General features: G+C 40.5%; 1 protein-coding gene across 1 annotated transcript in view; it reads right to left on the bottom strand.

The window, feature by feature from the left end:
- LOC141098579 (cytochrome P450 2C14-like) overlaps positions 1-22,984 on the bottom strand; it is a 111,652-nt gene that overhangs the window by 15,746 nt on the left and 72,922 nt on the right. Inside the window, exons 2-6 of the mRNA XM_073586484.1 lie at positions 16,660-16,856; positions 9,643-9,805; positions 7,185-7,334; positions 2,898-3,058; positions 638-814 (exon numbers count right to left, since the gene is read on the bottom strand). Coding sequence (XP_073442585.1) covers positions 638-814; positions 2,898-3,058; positions 7,185-7,334; positions 9,643-9,805; positions 16,660-16,839 — 831 coding nt within the window. The 5' untranslated portion in view covers positions 16,840-16,856. The remainder of the gene's footprint in view (positions 1-637; positions 815-2,897; positions 3,059-7,184; positions 7,335-9,642; positions 9,806-16,659; positions 16,857-22,984) is intronic.

Here is a 22,984-nt window from a genome sequence, read left to right as displayed (position 1 = left end):
AATTTCCACAAGTATTCAGCCTGTCTACAAGTCGCAAATCATGTAGCTGAAACGACGAAATCCAAATCTCCAAGCACGCCAAAATACTTGGAGACCACCCGAGCATGCTCGGGGAGACCCGAGCAGTGATGTTACTCGCTCATCACTAATTGGCACATATGGTATCATGACAGGATGGGTAAATTAGGCTGAACTCCATACTTCAATAGTTATATAACACCTGTTTGCTGCCTGGTTTGTCACCTATTCCATAGTTTGCTATTCAGTTAGCAGTGCACATGTAATGCCTTTTTTATTGTGTTTGTATTGTTGTTCTTTTACATATATATCTATTGTGCTGTTGATATATACATAAAGCTTTTTTTGCAGTTTAGCACACTTTCTGTGGGTCCTACGTGTTCCTGGGAAGTATATATAAGTGCAAAGGTATTTACCTATTTATATTTTGAGTGTATTTTATTTAACATTGTACACATTTGACAAGGTGACAGTAGACTGTGGTTCTCTGAAGGCTTTTAGTGCAGGGGTGTCTCATTTTGTGACCTGTAATAATGCAAACAACTAAGAACACGCCATCAAAATGACATCGCTATGAGACATGCTAAATTGGAAACTTAGTCTTCTCACATTTCTTTACCTCCTTTTGTTTCACCAGGAATGAGTCTATAAGATTCCTTTGGTCATTGACATCCAGTTCTTTCTTCAGGTTGGTGAAGGTCTCTCGAATAAATGCATGTATTTCATTCACATTCTGCATCATCGTTTTGTGAACTGTGGAACACCAGGTCATCACTGTTGGAAATGCATTATATAGCTGCAGAGAAAAAAGAATAAATGAAGAAAAGCTACAAAAGCCTAAAAAGGTACAAACTTGGAGGTAAAGTGGATGCAAACCCACGCTGTCAAGGATCCAATATACGATAAGAGACAAGATGCAGCATGGATGTAGTTTTATTTGTCAACGCGTTTCGAGGTAATTGTACCTCTTCATCAGGACAAACAGTGATGATGGCTCATTACCATAGCCTATATAAAAGCTGAGGCAAGGAATACAGAAGCCATTTTAGGGTTATTCATGATTGTTATAGGATGTCAAAGCTCACAGCTCAGCAATAGATATAGGAGGAAATGACCCTATTACTTTGGTCAAATATTCCAAACGGTAATGTGTTGTATAACTGCACCAGAGGGGTGATTAAGCATGGCAGCAATAGTAGTAAAACTTGATTCTCTACACTTTTTACTTATTACTTTTCCATTAGCACCTCCATATTTTATTCTACTACTTTAACATTAATGTTAATGACAGGCACTGTCTGTTAAATGTTGATAGGGGAAGCCAGCCCACCACAATAGCCTGAAGTTCTTTGGAGCTCAGAACAGATTGTTTTATCTGTTACAACCTTGATATATACAATAATAGTCTTGAAGAACTGAAATAAATTAACTTTTTGATGATATTCTAATTTTGTGAGATGCACATGTACTATCTACATGAAATTTGTTTTTTGCATCATTCAATAAAAATGTATATTTTTAAGGGAATTTTACATTCTTTTCACTCTTTTGAACTTCATGCGTTTGTGCTCAGGGTATAAGTTTATAAAGTGTATGGAAAAATAACAGTGGCTATGAACAGGGTAGCGTAAAATTTAAAAAAATACCATGGCTAAGAATGTAGGACCATCTAGCCGCTCCGCAATCACCACCAACACCAGCAACAGCCAATCATGCTATTGTACTATCAAATGCAGGCTAGGATTTGCCTCTGGTAAGTGTATTAATGGGAAGGAAGTGGAGAGCATTATGGAATATATGGAACATTACTCGTCTAAGCCAAATGGTGTTACCTCTAACAGCAACACCGTCACTTTGAGTCAGTGTCCTGCACAGAACAGTCTGCCTGATCATAAATCACTAAGATGGATAATTTATATATTTTAGTAATAGAGATGAGCAAATAAATTTGAATGGAATTGAATTCTGCTAGATTTTCTAAAAATCTGCAATTGCCAATAGGCTGATTTTTTTTGTAATTTGTTGCCATGCAGATTTAGCAAAAAAAAAGTCTATCAAAAGGTTAAATAAAAAATACTTCCGATCACTGTCATGAGCAATGAAATCCCCTGGTCTCTCACTTTGGGCTGGGACCTCCATCTTTGATGAGGCCTGGGAGGGTTCTGCGCATGCTGGCGCAAAGTCAAAGCCCACACTTGTGATGCCATGATTCCATGATCTTTCACTTGGTTATGCAAAGCCCTCCCAGGCTTAATCAGAGCCGTAAGTCTGAACCCAGTGAGAGAGGCATCAGGCTTTCAACGTAAGTGTTGGCAATCTGAAGATGTGACTAGGACCGGGTAGGACACAGTGAGTGGTAAAGGGGGCCAGATCTTTCATATTTTTTTCATATTAATTTTAATATGCTCTAGGGTCTTTCCAGAACCACAAGCATAATAAGGGACATTCAATTAGTGTAAAATAACTTCTCAAAAATTGAATTTCCCGGAAAAAACACGCAAACAGGCAACTTCTAATTTTCCCGATTCGCTTATCTCTAGTGATTAATTTCCAAAAACAAGTGCAAAGTGCATTGTGTTATTAAATTAGCTGCTGGTTACTACCCTTTCTGTGATGAGGTCACGAAAACAGATGGATTATGACCATGGCAGCAAGTAATCCTATTTGGATTTAGAGAAAGCGTTCAGAGAGGAAAAACTTTTTTACTGGAAGGTTTTGAGGTGGATGCAATGATCTAGTAATCACATGACCCCTTCTTTCTGCTAACTGTTGGGGTGACCTGAAGCTCAGTCCCCGTCAATCACATCATAAAGTCCTATCCAAAAAAAATGGCAATTCAATGTTATTTTCTGAAAAGCCTTTTGAAATTGGATGCTCACCATTACCATTGGAGTTCCGATTAATTGCATACTTTCATTAACAATCTTTAATAATTTCAGAAGTGTGGGATCTTCATAATCAAACCGATTACTCAGTAAGATGGAGACGATTATGTTGGCTACAGCAGCATTCAAAATTTTGGTGTTATCGAAGGGTTTGCCTGGAAATATGACAAAAAGACAAAGGTCTTCACATTTTAGTTGTATCATGTAAAGCGTGAGGAGTAGAGTTGAGCGATACCGTCCGATACTTCAAAGTATCGTATCGGATGGTATCGGCCGATCTTTAAAAAAAGTATCGGTATCGCCGATTCCGATACCGGAAGTCCCATTCAAGTCTATGGGACTTCCGGTATCGGAATAAGAAAAACCCTTTCCTGCCCTTGTACAGCCTCTCTGGGGTCTGTACGGGCCTTTCGGGGGGCTGTGCCGGCCTGCCAGGGGGTCTGTGCAGGCTCCGGTGGTCTGTGCCGGCCTGCCGGTGGTCTGTGCAGGCTCCGGGGGGCTGTGCCGGCCTGCCGGGGGGCTGTGCCGGCCTGCCGGGGGGCTGTGCAGGCTCCGGGGGGCTGTGCCGGCCTGCCGGTGGTCTGTGCAGGCTCCGGGGGTCTGTGCAGGCATCGTCCGATGGGACTACAAGTCCCATCGGGCGATGCCTGCTACCATGACAGTGATTGACACATTAGCCAATGATGGGACAGTAGTAGTCCCATCATCCGGCTAATGTGTTAAATGTAAAAAAAAAAAAAAAAAAAAAAAAAAATTACATGCTACATACATACAACATGCATACTACATACATGCTACATTCATACTACATACTACATACATGCTACATTCATACTACATGCAACATACATACTACATATATACTACATGCATGCTACATACATACTGCATGCTACATACATACCACATATATACTACATACATACTACATGCATGCTACATGCATGCTACATGCTACATACATAACACATATATACTACATGCATGCTACATACATACTACATACTACATATATACTACATGCATGCTACATACATACTGCATGCTACATGCATGCTACATACATACTACATACATACTACATATATACTACATGCATGCTACATACATACTACATGCTACATACATACTACATATATACTACATGCATGCTACATACATACTACATGCTACATACATACTACATATATACTACATGCATGCTACATACTACATGCTACATACATACTACATATATACTACATGCATGCTACATACATACTACATGCATGCTACATACATACTACATGCATGCTACATGCATGCTACATGCTACATACATAACACATATATACTACATGCATGCTACATACATACTACATACTACATATATACTACATGCATGCTACATACATACTGCATGCTACATGCATGCTACATACATACTACATACATACTACATATATACTACATGCATGCTACATACATACTACATGCTACATACTACATATATACTACATGCATGCTACATACATACTACATGCTACATACATACTACATATATACTACATGCATGCTACATACTACATGCTACATACATACTACATATATACTACATGCATGCTACATACATACTACATGCATGCTACATACATACTACATGCTACATACATACCACATATATACTACATACATACAATACATTCATACAATACATACATAGACATACAGTACATATAACATAGAGTAACATACTTACCAATACTTGTCACATTGTTCCCCGAAGCCATTGTCTTTTCCGGGATAAATATTAACATAACAAACCACAAAAATACTCACCCACGATCCGAAGCAGTCCACGAGTGTGTCCCACGACGATCTTGGGTAGAGAACTGCAGCATCAGATGATGCTGCCGTTCTCTACGGGCTGCAGGAATCCAATGACGGAAGGTAGGTATCCTTCCGCACTGTATTCCTCCGCCACTTAAAAAAAAAAAGTCCCTAGTCTCACTTTATGCCATTGCTGTGTGGGAATTTCCCACACAGCAATGGCATAAAGTGAGACTAGGGACTTTTTTTTTTTAAGTGGCGGAGGAATACAGTGCGGAAGGATACCTACCTTCCGTCATTGGATTCCTGCAGCCGTAGAGAACGGCAGCATCATCTGATGCTGCAGTTCTCTACCCAAGATCGTCGTGGGACACACTCGTGGACTGCTTCGGATCGTGGGTGATTATTTTTGTGGTTTGTTATGTTAATATTTATCCCGGAAAAGACAATGGCTTCGGGGAACAATGTGACAAGTATTGGTAAGTATGTTACTCTATGTTATATGTACTGTATGTCTATGTATGTATTGTATGAATGTATTGTATGTATGTAGTATATATGTGGTATGTATGTAGCATGTAGTATGTATGTAGCATGCATGTAGTATGTATGTAGCATGCATGTAGTATGTATGTAGCATGCATGTAGTATGTATGTAGCATGCATGTAGTATGTATGTAGCATGCATGTAGTATGTATGTAGTATGTATGTAGCATGTATGTAGTATGTATGTAGTATATATGTAGTATGTATGTAGCATGTAGTATGTATGTAGCATGCATGTAGTATATATGTAGTATGTATGTAGCATGCATGTACTGTAGTATGTATGTAGTATGTATGTAGCATGCAGTATGTATGTAGCATGTATGTAGTATGTATGTAGTATATATGTAGTATGTATGTAGCATGCATGTAGCATGCATGTAGTATGTATGTAGCATGTATGTAGTATGTATGTAGTATATATGTAGTATGTATGTAGCATGCATGTAGTATGTATGTAGTATGTATGTAGCATGCAGTATGTATGTAGTATGTATGTAGTATATATGTAGTATGTATGTAGCATGCATGTAGTATGTATGTAGCATGCATGTAGTATGTATGTAGCATGCATGTAGTATGTATGTAGTATTTTTTTTTTTTTTTTTTTAACATTTAACACATTAGCCGGATGATGGGACTACTACTGTCCCATCATTGGCTAATGTGTCAATCACTGTCATGGTAGCAGGCATCGCCCGATGGGACTTGTAGTCCCATCGGACGATGCTTGCACAGACCCCCGGACATCAGCACAGCCCCCCGGCAGGCCGGCACAGCCCCCCGGCAGGCCGGTACAGACCCCCACAGGGTGCACAGACCACCGGCAGGCCGGCACAGCCCCCCGGCAGGCCGGTACAGACCCCGGGCAGTCCACACAGCCCCCCGGCAGGCCGGCAGAGACCCCCGGAAGGCCCGAAATGACGGCGCATCATGATGCGCACACACCGCGCATCATGATGACGTCAGGCCGTCAATCAACTGAACTTCCGATTCCGATGCCGAATTCCGATATTGAAAAAATATCGGAAGTCGGTATCGGAATTCCGATACAGCAAGTATCGGCCGATACCCGATACTTGCGGTATCGGAATGCTCAACACTAGTGAGGAGTATGTCAATGCCTTAGAATACTTCTAGTGTGTGGCATAAGTGCCCAACACATTCATAACCAATGATCAACACTTCAGACTTCTAAAAATTACTAATCGGGGTTGCCGATAGTAAAAAAAGATATCACTTTCTTAGGACTTGGTCAGTCTTAGTATTAGCAGTGATGAAGATACAAGGCATAAAGAGGTACAGTAGCAGATTCATTCAAGTCCCGGTTCCTGAAAAGGTATAGACATCATTATTATGAATAACACCTAGTAGGAAGGAGAACTTGTCGGACTTTTTTAATTGATGCCATGGAGCTTAAGGTTATTCTTCTGAGCGGTTGTCACAGTGGTCGGAACTCTACTCATCAGATTTTGATTGTATATTCTTTCTATCACATCATCAGTTGTGCCAATCTTCAGTGTGATTAAAGGTTAGAGTGAAACCAGGTTGGAGTCTTTTACAGATGATGAAATTGATGGATTCAAGATTAGATTCAAATCTCAGTCGAAATTTATGAAATACGCAGGTCCTGGAGAATTATAACAACTTGCAATTCCATACACACAAATGGACCCCCAAAAAATATCAGCCACAGTTTTCACACAAAGCAAAAGATAGTAATAGACAAGGAAGACATACTTGACCTTAGGACTTCCCCATAATGCTTTGCAGATATCAGATTGCATCAGGAGGGACTGTCTTATCCAATATAAAAGCCGAGGCAGGGAATGCAGACACCAGCTATTTTACAGTGATTTTACGACACAGAGGGGATGGTAGAGCTCACAGCTCAGCAATGACTAAGAGGGGGAAGCATCACCAACCTTTAAAAGATCTGATCTTCTTTACCAAACATTCACTTTCTTCAGAAATCTTGTTTTCGATGGCTCCTTTCCCCATTCCAAAATCACGAAGTGTTGACAGAGTAAACCGTCTCATCACTTTCCATATGTCATACTGCGCAAAAATTACTCCTAAGGATATATTACGCAATAAATAAGACAAAAATAGATGCTATACAATACTGTGACTAACATTTCCTACTCAGAAAGTTGAAGAGTCAAAATTTCTAGTGCATGGAATAATTCTTCTATATTTATCTTATGTCTTCTTTGGAGACCATTTATGAGTTATAGTTTGTCTGACACGCATCTCAGCCGACTCTCCTATACACTAGCGCTTGTTTGGCCAAACGCACCTGTTTTCTCTATGACCGCAGGTTATCTCAGAGAGAACAATGTGATCGGCAGACCGAAATCGGACATGCCTGACGGACATCTCTCTCAACCATCAGCCTGCTTCTCCAAGAAAAATAGTTCTTTTTTCATATCATAATCTCTACTGGATACCAAAAATTGTGATCTCGCAACTTTCACACTGGCAACAGGGGCTTTTTTAAACCCATGCTTCCTGTCTTTTTCAGAAGAGTTTTCAAGAGACTCATTATCTGAGACAAGATTGCAATGACTGGTAACACCTTTGTATACAGCTGATAGCACAGGATCCAAGAATCATATTAGACAATGTCTTAGCTGATTCAGCTCCCCTTACCGTCACAGTGACCTTTACACAGGCTCATTAGATGTTTCAGTACAAAAGATGATGATTTTTTATTAAAACAGGATGTTGGAGTCTAAAAAACCCCCAGAGGCCAGTGTCAGAACTGCAAAATGTATATATTTTACTTAAATATGGTGATACATATGGGATACGTAAAAACAATTGCCTAAAATAAAGAAATTTAAAAAATGGATATATATTTATAGTATGAATGCCGTGAGATAGCACAAATGACTGGCACAGCTGCACATTTCTGGGATAATGAATTACCTCCGACTCCTAGTGATCATGGGTGCCATGCCAAATGAAGAATCATAAAATGTCCACGTCCAAAATGCAAAAGATGCAAGGCACTCACTGTCCCAATATACTGTACGTCCTTTTATTGTGGAATATACATGCAAAGTAGGAGAGTTCTCAATGGAGCCACACTGGACGACGGCCGTTTCGTGCAGTATTGCACGAGGACCCGTAGAAGTGCAGTATTGCACGAAACGGCCGTCGTCCAGTGCGGCTCCACTGAGAGCTCTCCTGCTTTGTATGTATATTCCACAATAAGGCCTTATATTGGGACAGTGAGTGCCTTGCATCTTTTGCATTTTGGATGTGGATCTATATACTTAATTAAAAGATTGTTCTCTGTTAAAAGCTTTCATTTAAGCTTCATCCCTACCTCAAGCTTCTTGTTTTTAGTCTTATCTAAACTCGGGATATGGGAAAATAAAAGCATGTTACCATGAAAGCTAAAAAATATTCTACACGGTGATGCCTATAATCTTTTGGTTTGTTGCATTATAAAAGTAATCAGTATTTTTTTTCTTTTTGCATTTCAACTAAATTTGATATATATATTTTTCAGGACACATAAGGCTTTCTTATTATTTTAAATTGGAACTGACATTTCTTAATATTGCTGGTTTTGTTCAAAAGATTGAAAAATGAAAATTTATATATTTTCAAGCCCCATGTTGTAAGGACATGACTAATTTTAAAATTAAAGGGGTTATTGCCTTTTAATTAAATCTATCCTCTGGATGCAGTTTGCTATTAAAAAAAATGCTCTGTACTCATCAGCGAGTCTCCGTTTCTTTTCCCAGTGATTGGCATCGGCTGCGGTGATGACATCACGTGTGGCAGCCAATCAGTGAGCTCAGTGGCTCTAGTGGGATGTTCCGGTGTAGACATAATGCCCCCGTTGAGAGCTGACATTGGCTTTGATGCTGTCATCACATCAAAAGTTCAGCGACCAGATACCATAAGACTCAATAGTGGACCGAGGGAAAGCAAGTAAAAATTTTTTTTAGCAAACTACAGTGGGGAAAAATTTGATTGAAAAGAAACAACCAATTTAAGGAAACATCTTTTTTTTACTCAAATGTATTTTTTGGGGGTTTTTTTTTGTGGGGGGGGAAATATTATTCAATAAAGAAACTTCCATAACCACTTCCCACAAATGGTATTTTCTGCTTTTTGCAGTATAGTTCTCAAAATAATTAGATGGTTTTGTACATTAGATGTTGTGCATGTTGTAGCTAAAGGAAGAGATAATAAGAAATAAAGCCAGAGTGACTTTAGGTTCAGCTTGGGCTGGCCCGTGAGACAGTGCGATTCTGCCGGTGGCAACAACTAGACGGGAGTATATTGTTATCAACCCACAATCAGAATTGACAATGTTTCTGAGTTGATCTGAGCAAAGAAGGGAATTCCTTCCTTCCCCTTTACCGTGTCCATTTGATATTTCCTCAAACATTGGCACTTTTGGTCTTCCAGAAAATTCTTCGGCATGATTGACAAGGGCGTCTTTTACAGCCTCATATCCGCAAAGGACAACGACTTTCTGCTCTCCTAACTGTATGGTGTATATGGGTCCATACTTCTTAGAGAGCTGGAATATTAAAAGGATATTGTGTTATTCAAAATTCCAGAAATTCTGACAATATGACTCTTAATTTTGGACTTAATAATTTCATTTCCTAAATATCTTTTCACCACCCTTTACATTTCCATAGGCAAAGGAGTCTACTCAGAAAATAAGAGCAGAGAGCCACTGACCATCCACAAAAATGCTAGTGCCATATGTATAGTTATCAACATTTCTGTTGGAAAATTAGGGAAACGTTAGCCCTGCCCATACGTCTGCCCCAATACACCCAAAACAACCCATTTCCAGACTGGAATTGTGCAAACTCCTTCACCTTTTTGTCCAGGACATCAAGAATTTCTCAGGATTGTTTTAAAAAATATGGTGTGAGTCCCATGACAAAGCTGGGTGAAATGTGTCTTTGGACACCAGGGTTGCACCACAATCAGACTCAGCTACAGTAGCACTTTGTAAGTCCTTTCATCAGGCATGTTTGGCCTTTTACTTTCATCTGAAACTTAGATTTTAAACATTAATGTAATGTTAAAGTTGAACAGTGCAAACAGGGTTTGTGTCTCACAAAAACTTTCACCTGCTAAACCCTTGAAAGCTGCAAGCTACAGCCTTACAATATAATCACAGATACTTTTTATACTCTCACTGGCCAAAAGTCCCTAATTTTTGGTCAACGTGAATTTACATATCTTGTCTGCTAAGGACATGTCAACTGAAGGGCAACTCAAATATATTTTAAACATTTTTTTTTACCACCATCCAGGCACTCTCCACCTTTCATAAAGTGTTAAATCCAGAAGCTTAATAAGGTTGTTCAATTTGTAAAAAGCCATTGTCAATTATAGCCATCAGAGGATTCCACGTAAAAAGGAGAGGGGGGTTATCCTATTCAAGACCCTCATCTCTCAGCCAGAGTAAAAAATGGCTTCAAAACAACATTTTGTTAAGAAGAACTCATCATGTATGTGCATACAGGGACATTTAATTGGTTTAAATAAGAACTGTGTAGTACTTCACTTCCCCTGTGGTGGTGCTGTATGGAAATTGAACACTTACCACCATATGTACCTACAAATTAAAGCTGATCACTGGGGATCCATAGAAAGGACCTTTGAACCTGCTCATTAGTGAGCTGACCTTTCTAGCAATAAAGATTATATAACGTGCACAGTTCCTTTAAAGGGAATCTGTCAGTAGGATCAACCCTCGTAAATCATCTATATTTGCACACACACCTTGAAATTTGCAATCTAATGTCTTATTCCAGAGAAATCCACATTTTTCTTAATATGTAAATGATCTCTAAAGAACTATTGGATGAACATAGTTATCCCTGACACTCTGCCTCCAGAGCAGATTTTAAATTAAATGGGAAATTAAATGGCTGGGCATACTATAGGGGTAACCGCACAAACTCCCAAGGAATAAAAGGCTCCAATTCCACCATTTTTCTAGCATATATGTCTCCCATCTTGGTGTATATGTGCCCAATCCTGGGCTCCTTCGTTGAATATACAGAGGGGAAAATAAGTATTTGATACACTGCCGATTTTGCAGATTTCCCCACCTACAAGGAATGGAGAGGTCTGTAATTTTTATCGCAGGTACACTTAAACTGTGAGAGACAGAATCTAAGAATAAAAACTAGAAAGTCACATGAGCAGCAACAACTTCAATCAAGCATTTGCAATAACTGGCAAAGAGTCTTTTACAACACTCTAGAAGAATTTTGGCCCACTCATCTTTGCTGAATTGTTCTAATTCAGCCACATTGGAGGATTTCCCAGCATGAATCGCCTTTCTAAAGTCAGGCAAGAGCATTTCAATTGGATTAATGTCAATACTTTGACTTGGCCACTCCAAAGTCTTAATTTTGTTTTTCTTAAACAATTCAGAGGTGGACATGCTGATGTGTTTTGGATCATTGTCCTGCTGCATAGCCCAAGTGCGCTTCAGCTTGAGGTCACAAACAGATGGCCAGACATTCAACTTCTGGATATTTTGGTAGACAGCAGAATTCATGGTTCCATTTGCCACAGGAAGTTTTCCAGGTCCTGAAGCAGCAAAATATCCCCAGACCATCACACTACCACCACCTTATTTTACTGTTGGTATGATGTTCCTTTTCTCAAATGCTGTGCTACTTCTACGCCAGATGTAATGGGAAATACACCTTCCAAAAAGTTCACCTTTTGTCTCGTCAGTCCAAACAGTATTCTCAATAAAAGTCTTGGGGATCGCGACTTGTTCACCTCCCTCCTCCTTGTTTTCTCTTCCCAGCTACTTGACTTGTTTACAAACACCTACAGGGCTTGCATTGCACACATTAGGTGCATCAGTGGGTACAGGTAGTGTTCTGTCTCTGACATTTAATTCATAATCCCTGATTATCTGCTTGTTAATGTTTACAGTGTTTTCTGGCTCCATCTAGTGACCAGAGTCATAACCGCAGTGTTATTGTGTGTTTTACTTTCACTTTGCTATTTCCCTTCATTTGCAGTGCATTTTTGTAAGGTTGCAATGCATCCTGGTAGCCTTTTGCAAAGGATTATGGTTAGTTCAGCCCCCATTTTCCCTCCAGTCCACCATTTTCCTTCTGCCTGCACTCAGGAAGCATCTCATTTCTCTTCTCCCCTTGTGACTGCATTGCTGGTATGTATTCATGCCTCCTGTATCCAATTCCTGTCTCATATTAGCCTGCTTAGTTAGTTCTCCCGTGGTTAGCTATTAATGCAGATGATGTATTATGTATATATGAATCCCTGATGAACCCAGTATTGATTGTATGCATATATGTTCTTGTTTATAGTTTCACCGTGCCAATATACCATCACATAGTAACATAGTAACATAGTCATTAAGGTTAAAGGAAGACTTTAAGTCCATCTAGTTCAACCCATATCCTATGCTAACCTGCCCTAACATGTTGATCCAGAGGAAGGCAAAAAAAACCCATGTGGCAAACAGTAAGCTTCACATTGGGGAAAAAAATTCCTTCCCGACTCCACATACGGCAATCACACTAGCTCCCTGGATCAACGCAATATTAAGGAAACTAGTGTATATACCCTGTAACATTATACTTTTCAAGAAAGGCATCCAGTCCCTTCTTAAATTTTATTAGGGAATCACTCATTACAACATCATATGGCAGAGAGTTCCATAGTCTCACTGCTCTTACAGTAAAGAATCCGTGTCTGTGAGTATGCTTAAACCTTCTTTCCTCCAGACATAGAGGATGCCCCCTTGTCCCCGTCACAGGTCTAAGAGTAAAAAGATCATTGGAAAGGTCTTTTTTTTGTCCCCGCATATATTTAGACATTGTAATAAGATCACCCCTAAGCCTTCGATTTTCCAAACTAAATAGCCCCAAGTGTATTAAGCTGTATTGGTTTTGCAGATCCCCTAGTCCCCTAATAACCTTGGTCGCTTTTCTCTGCACCCGCTCCAGATCAGCTATGTCTTTCTTATACACCGGAGATCAGAACTGTACACAGTATTCTAAGTGTGGTCACACTAGTGACTTATATAGAGGTAAAATTATGTTCTCCTCATGAGCATCTATGCCTCTTTTAATGCATTCCATTATTTTAATTGCCTTTGAAGCAGCTGCCTGACACTGGCCACTAAATGTGAGTTTGTCATCCACCCATACACCCAGGTCTTTTTCAGTGACAGTTTTGCCCAGTGTTTTACAGTTAAGCACATATTTATACATCTTGTTTGTCCTACTCAAGTGTATGACCTTACATTTATCCCCATTAAAGCTCATTTGCCATTTATCAGCCCAAGCTTCTAGTTTACATAAATCATCCTGTAATATAAAATTGTCCTCCTCTGTATTGATTACCCTGCAGAGTTTAGTGTCATCTGCAAATATTGAAATTCTGCTCTCTTTGCTCCCTACAAGGTCATTAATAAATATGTTAAAAAGAAGCGGGCCCAAAATTGACCCCTGTGGTACCCCACTGCTAACCGTGACCCAGTCCGAGTGTGCTCCATTAATAACCACCCTTTGTTTCCTATCCCTGAGCCAGCTCTTAACCCACCTACACATATTTTCCCCTATCCCCATTGATCTTATTTTATGTATCAACCTTTTGTGTGGCACCATATCAAAAGCTTTTGAAAAGTCCATGTACACCACGTCCACTGCATGCCCTTGTTCCAGTCCTGAACTTACCTCTTCATAAAAGCTTATCAGATTAGTCTGACAGGAACAGTCCCTTGTAAACCCATGTTGATATTGGGTCATGAGGTTATTCTTCTTCAGATACTCCAGTATAGTATATCTTAGAAAACCCTCCAGGATTTTGCCCACAGTTGAGGTTAAACTTACTGGCCTATAATTTCCAAGTTCAGTTTTTGTACCCTTTTTGAATATTGGCACCACATTTTCTATACGCCAGTCTTGTGGTACAGACCCTGTTATTATGGAATCTTTAAAGATTAAAAATAATGGTCTATCTATGACTGTGCTTAATTCCTGCAGTACTCGGGGGTGTATACCATCCGGGCCCGGGGATTTGTCAATTTTTGTGATTTTTAGACGTCGCCGTACTTCCTGCTGGGTTGAGCAGGTGACATTTAACGGAGAATTTTTATCCCTGATCATGTTATCTGTCATGGGATTTTCTTATGTAAATACTGTTGAAAAAAAGTCATTTAGCATATTGGCTTTTTCCTCATCCTCATCCACCATTTCACCCAGACTATTTTTAAGGGGACCAACACTATCATTTTTCAGCTTCTTACTATTTATGTAGTTAAAGAATATTTTGGGATTATTTTTACTTTCTCTGGCAATGAGTCTCTCTGTCTCAATCTTTGCTGTCTTGATTTGCTTTTTACAGAATTTATTTAATCTTCTGTATTTAGTTAATGCCTCATCACAACCTACTTGCTTTAATTCTCTAAATGCTTTATTTTTGTCACTTATTATGCCCCTTACAGCTCTATTTAGCCATAGTGGTTTCCTCCTATTTCTCGCATGTTTATTCCCATACGGTATATATTGTGCACAGGTCCTATTCAGGATGCTAATAAACGTCTCCCATTTTCTTTGTGTTTTTTTATGTCTCAGGATATCGTCCCAGTTAATTGTACCAAGATCATCTCTCATCCGTGGGAAATTTGCTTTCCTGAAGTTTAGTGTCCTTGTTACCCCTCTACTACACATCCTATTAAAGGATACATGAAAACTTATTAATTTGTGGTCACTATTACCCAAGTGACCCCCAACCAATACATTTGATATGCGGTCAGGCCTGTTGGTTAATATTAGGTCTAGCAGTGCCCCCCCCCTCTTGTTGGGTCCTGAACCAGTTGTGAAAGGTAATTGTCTCTCATAGTTGTCAAAAACCTATTACCTTTGCTGGAACTGCAGGTTTCAGTTCCCCAATGTATTTCAGGGTAGTTGAAGTCCCCCATAATAATGACTTCTCCTTGAGTCGCAGCTTCATCTATTTGCTTGATGAGGATATTCTCTGTTGCTTCCATTATTTTTGGAGACTTATAACAAACCCCTATCAGTAATTTATTATTTTTCCCCCTCCCCTTATCTCCACCCACAGGGACTCTACATTTTCATTAGATTCATATATACTATCACGCAGGATGGGTTTTAAGGATGTATCCTACTAGGTGTGACTTTTAATTGAAATCTTTGTACTTTATTTTTTGCTGGGAAGACACAGGGAGTGGTGTCCACACAAGGGGGGATGATCAGTAGCCTTATTATGGGCTTTCACGTTCTTTATGACTGTTAAGGTTTTTAATTTTTTTATCTTTTGAGTGTATTGTATGTCAATAAAGATTTATTATTTTATTTATGAGTGATCCTTGGTGTTAGTATGCCCCTTTTTCGTGTTAGTGTTAGAGATGTAATGGGATATACACCTTCCAAAAAGTTCAACTTTTGTCTCGTCAGTCCACACAGTATTCTCGATAAAAGTCTTGGGGATAATCAAGATGTTTTCTGGCAAAACTAAGAGGAGTCTTTATGTTCTTGCTGCTCAGCAGTGGTTTTCATCTTGGAACTCTGCCGTACAGGCCATTTTTGCCCAGTCTCTTTCTTACGGTGGAGTCATGAACACTGACCTTAACTGAAGCAAGTGAGGTCTGCAATTCTTTGGATGTTGCTGTGGGATATTTTATGACCTCTTGCATGAGTCGTCGCTGTTCTTTTGAGATAATTTTGATAGGCCAGCCACTACTGGGAAGGTTCACCACTGCTTCATATTTTCACGATTTGTGGATAATGGCTCTCACTTAGGTTCACTGGAGTCCAAATGTTGAGAAATGGTATTAAAACTTTTTCCAGACTGATAGATCTCAATTACTTTGCTTCTTATTTGTTCCAGGATTTCTTTGTATCATGACATGATGTCTAGCTTTTGAGGATCTTTAGGTCTATTTCATTTTGCCATGCAGGTCCTACTTAAGTGATATCTTGAATGAGAAGGGAAGACCTGATTGTTGCCATACCTGTTCTCATACCTAAGGAATTTGAATTCAGCTTCCCAAGGATGTGATAAATAACAGATAATGTTTTAAGGTGAGGGGAATTACCTTTTCACACAGGGCACTGTTGGTTTGGATTTCTTTTTCCCTTAATAATAAAAACTTTCATTTAAAAGTTGCATTTTGGGTTTACTTATGTTATTTTTGTCTAAATATTTAAATTTGTTTGGTGATCTGAAACCTTTTTTAGTGTGACAAACATGCAAAAGTATCAGAAATCAGGAAGAAGGCAAATACTTTTTCACACAACTGTACAGTATGCAGCCTGTTCCTTAATCTTTCTGGGAATATACAAGAATAACTCAAAATAATATAGTCATAAAAACTGAACTGAATGTTACCTGATGCAATGTCTGATATGGTCTATTCCGATCTAGAATATGCAAGTTACCAATGATAGGTAGCGGTCGCGGTCCGGGAGGCAGATTATTAGCTTTTTTTTGCCGTCCAAAGAAAAATAGGGCAATAAAAAGAGTAATAACCACAGACAGAACCAATGTGATGGGATTTGAGACGTCCATGGCACCGGGAAAAGTTTCTATGAAAATACAAAAAGACAAAAATAAACATGATTAAGTATGTAGCTCACAGTATCTGCTGAGTTTGTCATTATGTATAACCCATAGTGATGAACGAGCATACTCATTGCTTGGGTTTTCCTGAGCATGCTTGGGTGTCCTCCAAGTATTTTGGCGTGCTCAGAGAATTAGTTTGTGTGAAACAGCTGCATGATTTGTGGCCGCTGGACAGCCTGAATACATGTGGGGATTCCCTAACAAACAGGCATTCCTCACATGTTTTCAGCCTGTCCAGCAGCCACAAATCATGCAACTGCACCGACACAAAATAAATCTCCGAGCACACCAAATACTCGGAAGACACCTGAGCATGCGCGGGAAAACTCGAGCAACGAGTATACTCGCTCCTAACTAATAACCCACTATGACAGCATGATGTGTTATTTTGGTTGTTCATAGGACTGCCACATGTTACAGATGACGTTTTGTAAAAATCTTTAACATCTTGGCGCCATCTGCTGAAATATACAAAGCTGAGGACACTTGACAAATTTGAAGCAAATTAAATTAGCTACGACTTGTACCCAGAAATCGGATTACACATATTTTGCATTTTAAATCTTTTGAGAGCAAGGGTTAAAAAATATAAAAATAGTAAGTTCACCTCGATCTTCACCTGTCTTGCACTGCAGCTCCCTGTCCAGTCCTCCACTGGTTCCCACCCATTAGCTTTGACTTTGTTTTCCTTAGCACTTGACTAATTGACTAGTCCTCACATGTGTCTTCTCTCATAGTCATCTCTGGAGTGGCAAATGAGTGAAGAGAATAATTGGAGGTAAACTAACAGAGGAATGTGAAAGGAGCTGTGGAGATGGTACAGGTGAGAGGCGAGTAGAGTACAATATATTATTTTAATATCTTTTATCCAGCAATACAGACACATTCAATTTGCATTGACTAAATTTTACTTTTATACATGTAATTGCAACATATCTGGTGAATTTTGCCAGATTTGCTCATCTACATAATGGGGAAAAAGTGTGTGTGTGTCAAGCCCCGCCCCTCATTATGATGTCATAATGGTTGCCATGGCGAAGCTGATGTCATCATAGGTTGCAAGCCCCGCCGCTCATTATGATGTCATAATGGTTGACTATGGGATGGAGGATGTGTGATGGGTATATGGGCACTGGACTATGGGATGGAGGATATGTATGATGGGTATATGGGCATGGGACTATGGGATGGCAGATATGTATGATGGGTATATGGGCATTGGTCTATGGGATGGAGGATAAGTATGATGGGTATATGGGCATGGGACTATGGGATGGAGGATGTGGAGGATGGGTTTATGGGCATGGGACTATGAGATGGAGGATGAGTGATAGGTATATGGGCACTGGACTATGGGATGGAGGATATGTATGATGGGTATATGGGCACTCGACTATGGGATGGCTAATATGTATGATGGGTATATGGGCATGGGACTATGAGATGGAGGATGTGTGATGGGTATAAGGGCATGGGACTATGGGATGGAGGATGTGTGATGGGTATATGGGCACTCGACTATGCGATGGAGTATATGTATGTTGGGTATATGGACACGGGCCTATGGGACGGAGGATAATTATAATTTGCTATAACTAACCACAGTTAGTTACTATGCCCGGGCAACGCCGGGCTCTTCAGCTAGTTTCTAATAAATACAGGCACAGAATCTGCAACTGGAATTACATGTTCACTTTGCGGTGGTCTCGACAACACTTCCTCAGCCTCTTAGCATTATCTCTCTGCAGGGCTGAGACAAGTGGTAGGTGACCGCCATGGGTGCCACCATATATCACGTGGTGTGGGGTTCAGTCAGTGCTGCCATCAGGGCATTACTGCCCTGACTGGCTAGCAGTGACCACAGCGTGTACATCGCCAGCGTAAGATGTCAATGTCATTCGCCGGCAAGTGCACGCTTAAAACGCTGGGAAAGATCTTCGCCGCAGGAGCGCGGCAAGGTAGGAGAAAAGTTTTTTTTTATTGAAAGCGGCAACCGCACTATGTTTCACAGGCAGGATGGAGACACATGGACCATGTGTTTCCATCCTGCCAGGTGCAGAATGGAGACATGGGGGCAGAATTGAGACATGGGGGAAGGATTGGAGACTCGGGGACAGAATGGAGACATTGGGCAGAATGGGAGACATTGGGCAGAATGGGAGACACGGGGTCAGAATGGAGACATGGGGGTATAATGGAGACAAGGGGGCAGAATGGAGACACGGGGCAGAATGGAGACATGGGGCAGTTTTGGAGACAAGGGGGCAGAATGGAGACACAGGAAGAATGGAGACAAGGGGAAGAATGGAGACAAGGGGGCAGAATGGAGACAAGGGGCAGAATGGAAACAATCACACAGAATGGAGACTCGGGGGCAGAATGGAGACATGGGGCAGAATAGAGATGGGGCAGGATTGGAAACACGAGGGCAGGATGGGAGCCATGGGGCCAGGATGAGAGACATGGGGGCAGAATGGAGACAGGGGGCAGGATGGGAGACATGGGAGCAGGATGGATACACATTTCAGGATGGAGAAAGATAGGGCTGTAATATGGAGTGGGATGGAGACAGATGGTGCAGGATCATGGGGCAGGATGGAGACAGATGAGACAGGATGGATACATGGGACAGGATCATGGGGCAGGATGGAGACAGATGGTGAAGGATCATGGTGCATGAAGGAAACAGATGGGGCAGGGTCATGGGGCAGGATCATGGGGCAGATGGGGCAGGATTATGGACAGATGGGGCAGGATCATGGGACAGATCGTGTAGGATCATATGGCAGGATGGATATGATGGAGACAGATGGGGCCAGATCATGGGGCAGGATCATGTGACAGATGAGGCAGGATCATGGCGCAGGATGGAGACAGATGGTGCATGATCATGGGGCAGGATGGAGATGATGGAGGCAAATGGGGCTGGATCATGGGGCAGGATCATGGGACAGATAGGGCAGGATCATGGTGCACTATGGAGACAGATGGTGTATGATCATCGGGCTGGATGAATATGATGGAGACATATGGGGCAGGATAATGGGGTAGATGGGGCAGGATCATGGGGCAGATGGGACAGGATCATGGGGCAGATGGGGAAGGATCATGTCATGTGGCAAGATCATGGGGCAGATGGGGCAGGATCATGGGAAAGATGGAGCAGGATGGGGAGATCATATTGGGAAGAATGGGACATCACATGGGGGCAGGATAGGAGAACATATGGCTGGAGCTAGGAATGAGACACACGGGGGCCAGGATGGGGGATATTATTACCATAGGGGCTAATCAAAGGATATTATTACTGCAGTGATATATTTGTTTTATTTTTTGATGATACTGTTTTAAATGGAGGGGCGGTCCTGTTACTTTGCAGGACAACATTGTCGCCTTTTATCTTCATCTGGTGTAGTTTAAAATTTGGGAAAAAAATAAGTAATGTGTTCTGCAAGCGGTGCTTTAGATAACTGTGTTATTTCCTGCAGAGACGAGCACTGGCTGGAAAAAGTGATGGCGGTCTGTTCTGGATAAAGATTAAAAGCAAAGATGACGTCAGTGACGTCACTGATGAGTCAGTCTGCTACCTGTACACTGATATACAAGGGGAAGGAAGAAAGAAAAACTTCCTGACAACAAACAGGTCAATAAATAAAATTGCTTTATTTAGGATACAGGGCAAGGAACTATACCATTAAAAATTTGTATAAGTTGGTAACTTGTCATGAAAGAAGATACCAAAAGTCCTCACATATCAATCAAATATAACCCAAATGGGAAGGACAAAAGGAAAAAACATGTTATACCAACCACACAAAGTGTGAAGTGGGAACATGGCCCACCCAGTGTAGCAGTGATACCGTCATGAAATATGACACAAAGTCATGACACACAAGAGTAGTGTGGGAAAATAACCCACTGGATGTAACAATGATACCATCAAAGTGGATTACACAAAGTCATGACGCAAAAAATATATATATCTGTCCTACATTACCAGTTAAAATGTCCGTGCAAAACGACAGGTGAAAGGACCAGGTACCCGCCCCTTCCCATTTGGGTTATGTTTGATTGATATGTGAGGACTTTTGGTATCTTTTTTCATGACAAGTTACCAACTTATACAAATTTTTAATGGTATAGTTCCTTGCCCTGTATCCTAAATAAAGCAATTTTATTTATTGACCTGTTTGTTGTCAGGAAGTTTTTCTTTCTTCCTTCCCCTTGTATATATTTGTTTGACTAATGGTCTCTACTTAGTCCATAACGCCATGTATATTATGGGGTTATCATTATCTCCTTTATTGGCAATATATATTATATTTTATACCCCATTGCATTAGTTATGTTGGTGTGTGCTATCTTTATTTCTTACCTGTACACTGAAACTATGCACTGTATGCTACATACAGTGGTCCTGTGTACAATGTCACCAGTGATCAATGTATTGCCACTACGTTATACACTATATACAGTGCTCATGTGTATAAAAGTCACCGTGATCACTGTATTACCTATACACAGACACTGTGTACTAAGTGCAGATCTCCTGTGTATAATGGCCCTTATGGTGACATTAGTATTGTTTTCTTTATTATCAGTATTGTAGTATTCAGTCACTATGTGGTGGTAATATGTTGTCCGGTCATGGTGTGGCGGTATTTTTTCCTTGTTTGAGGTATTATTGGTCATAATGTGGTGGTAATATGTGGTCTGGACATGGTGTGGTGGTATTTGTTCATTGTATGTGGTATTATAGGTCACTATGTGGTGGTAATATGGTGTCTGGTCATGGTGCGGTGGTACTTGTCCCCTGTATGAGATATTATTTGTCATTTTAAAAATTGAAAAATAAATAAAAATTTACCTAAATTGCATTGGATATTTTAAAAAATGTTTAATAGTTTAGAATATCGTGCACTTTCTTATCTTCTCAATAATTGGCAGTATGATTTTAATGATGTTGTTCTAATAAAAATTGTATTTTTTATACAATTATTGCCTTAAAATCATCTTTTTTCTATGGTTCTATGTGGTAATTAACGGTAGGCTGCTGTAATCCACCCACATACATGGTTATTAACCATGTGTGTTTGTCAGATTTGTTGGTATTTAGGTTAGAGTAGAGCCTGGCCAAAAGAGTCTAAGTTGTCGTGGTGGCGGCTTGAAAACTCTTTCGACTGTGGACAGTTCAGGGGGTGGAATCGGGGCTGGGGTGAACCAAGGACCTCTTGATCTGCAGTGAAATACTCTAACACTGAGCTATACATAGGGGTTATAGCTCAGTGGTAGAGCATTTGACAGCAGATCAAGAGGTCCTTGGTTCAACTTCAAGTGCCCCCTGAAGGTACATTTTCAACAGATTAAAAATAGGGGCTGGGGTGGAGTCTCAAGGGGGTCCCAAAAATTTTACTATTATGGGGGCCCCGAAATGCCTAGTGGCACCCCTGGGTGCAGTTTCATTACAGCTATGAATATCTTTTGTAAAGCTGTGATTAAGCTGCTCTACTCACAAAAGAGGGAGTGCAAGGCAGGATTCCACTGGCCATGGAACACTTCCCCCATCAGACTGGTGGAACCAATCACTGTGGCCCGTGTTTCTGTTGTCTTTCATGGAACTCTTGTGAGGAGGATGAGGTGAAACAAGAGACAGGTTGGCGCTATGAAACAAGCCTTGGTCTATCCTGTGTTTTCTTTCTTCATTAATATAACAGAAGTGGCTTCTGTTCTTGCTGTAACAGCTTCTTCCTGCTCTTTTCTACAGTCCAGACAGAGAAGGAAAAGACGAGGGAGGGTGTCTGTTGGGACAGTGCCACTGAGGAAGCTGTTGATTTTTTGCATTGGCTCAGCTTCCTCTTTTACCATCCTGTATAAATAAGTTTGTGTATCTAGGCTACTTGTTGTCAGTGTGCATATTTGTACATGTGTGTATGCTCCACTGCTTCAATCAAATAGTACTCTAAAGGTACCGTTACACTTAGCGACGCACCAGCGATCCCGACAACGATACAACCTGGTGCGTCACTAAATGGTCGCTAGTAAGCTCTCAAACAGTCACATTTACCCAATGACGCAGCAACGATCCAGCGAT

The sequence above is a fragment of the Dendrobates tinctorius genome, unplaced genomic scaffold (genome assembly GCF_039654945.1).
Source record: "Dendrobates tinctorius isolate UK_male_01 unplaced genomic scaffold, ASM3965494v1 ptg000093l, whole genome shotgun sequence".
NCBI classification, from domain to species: domain Eukaryota; kingdom Metazoa; phylum Chordata; class Amphibia; order Anura; family Dendrobatidae; genus Dendrobates; species Dendrobates tinctorius.
This window is presented reverse-complemented; position numbering and strand designations above follow the sequence as displayed.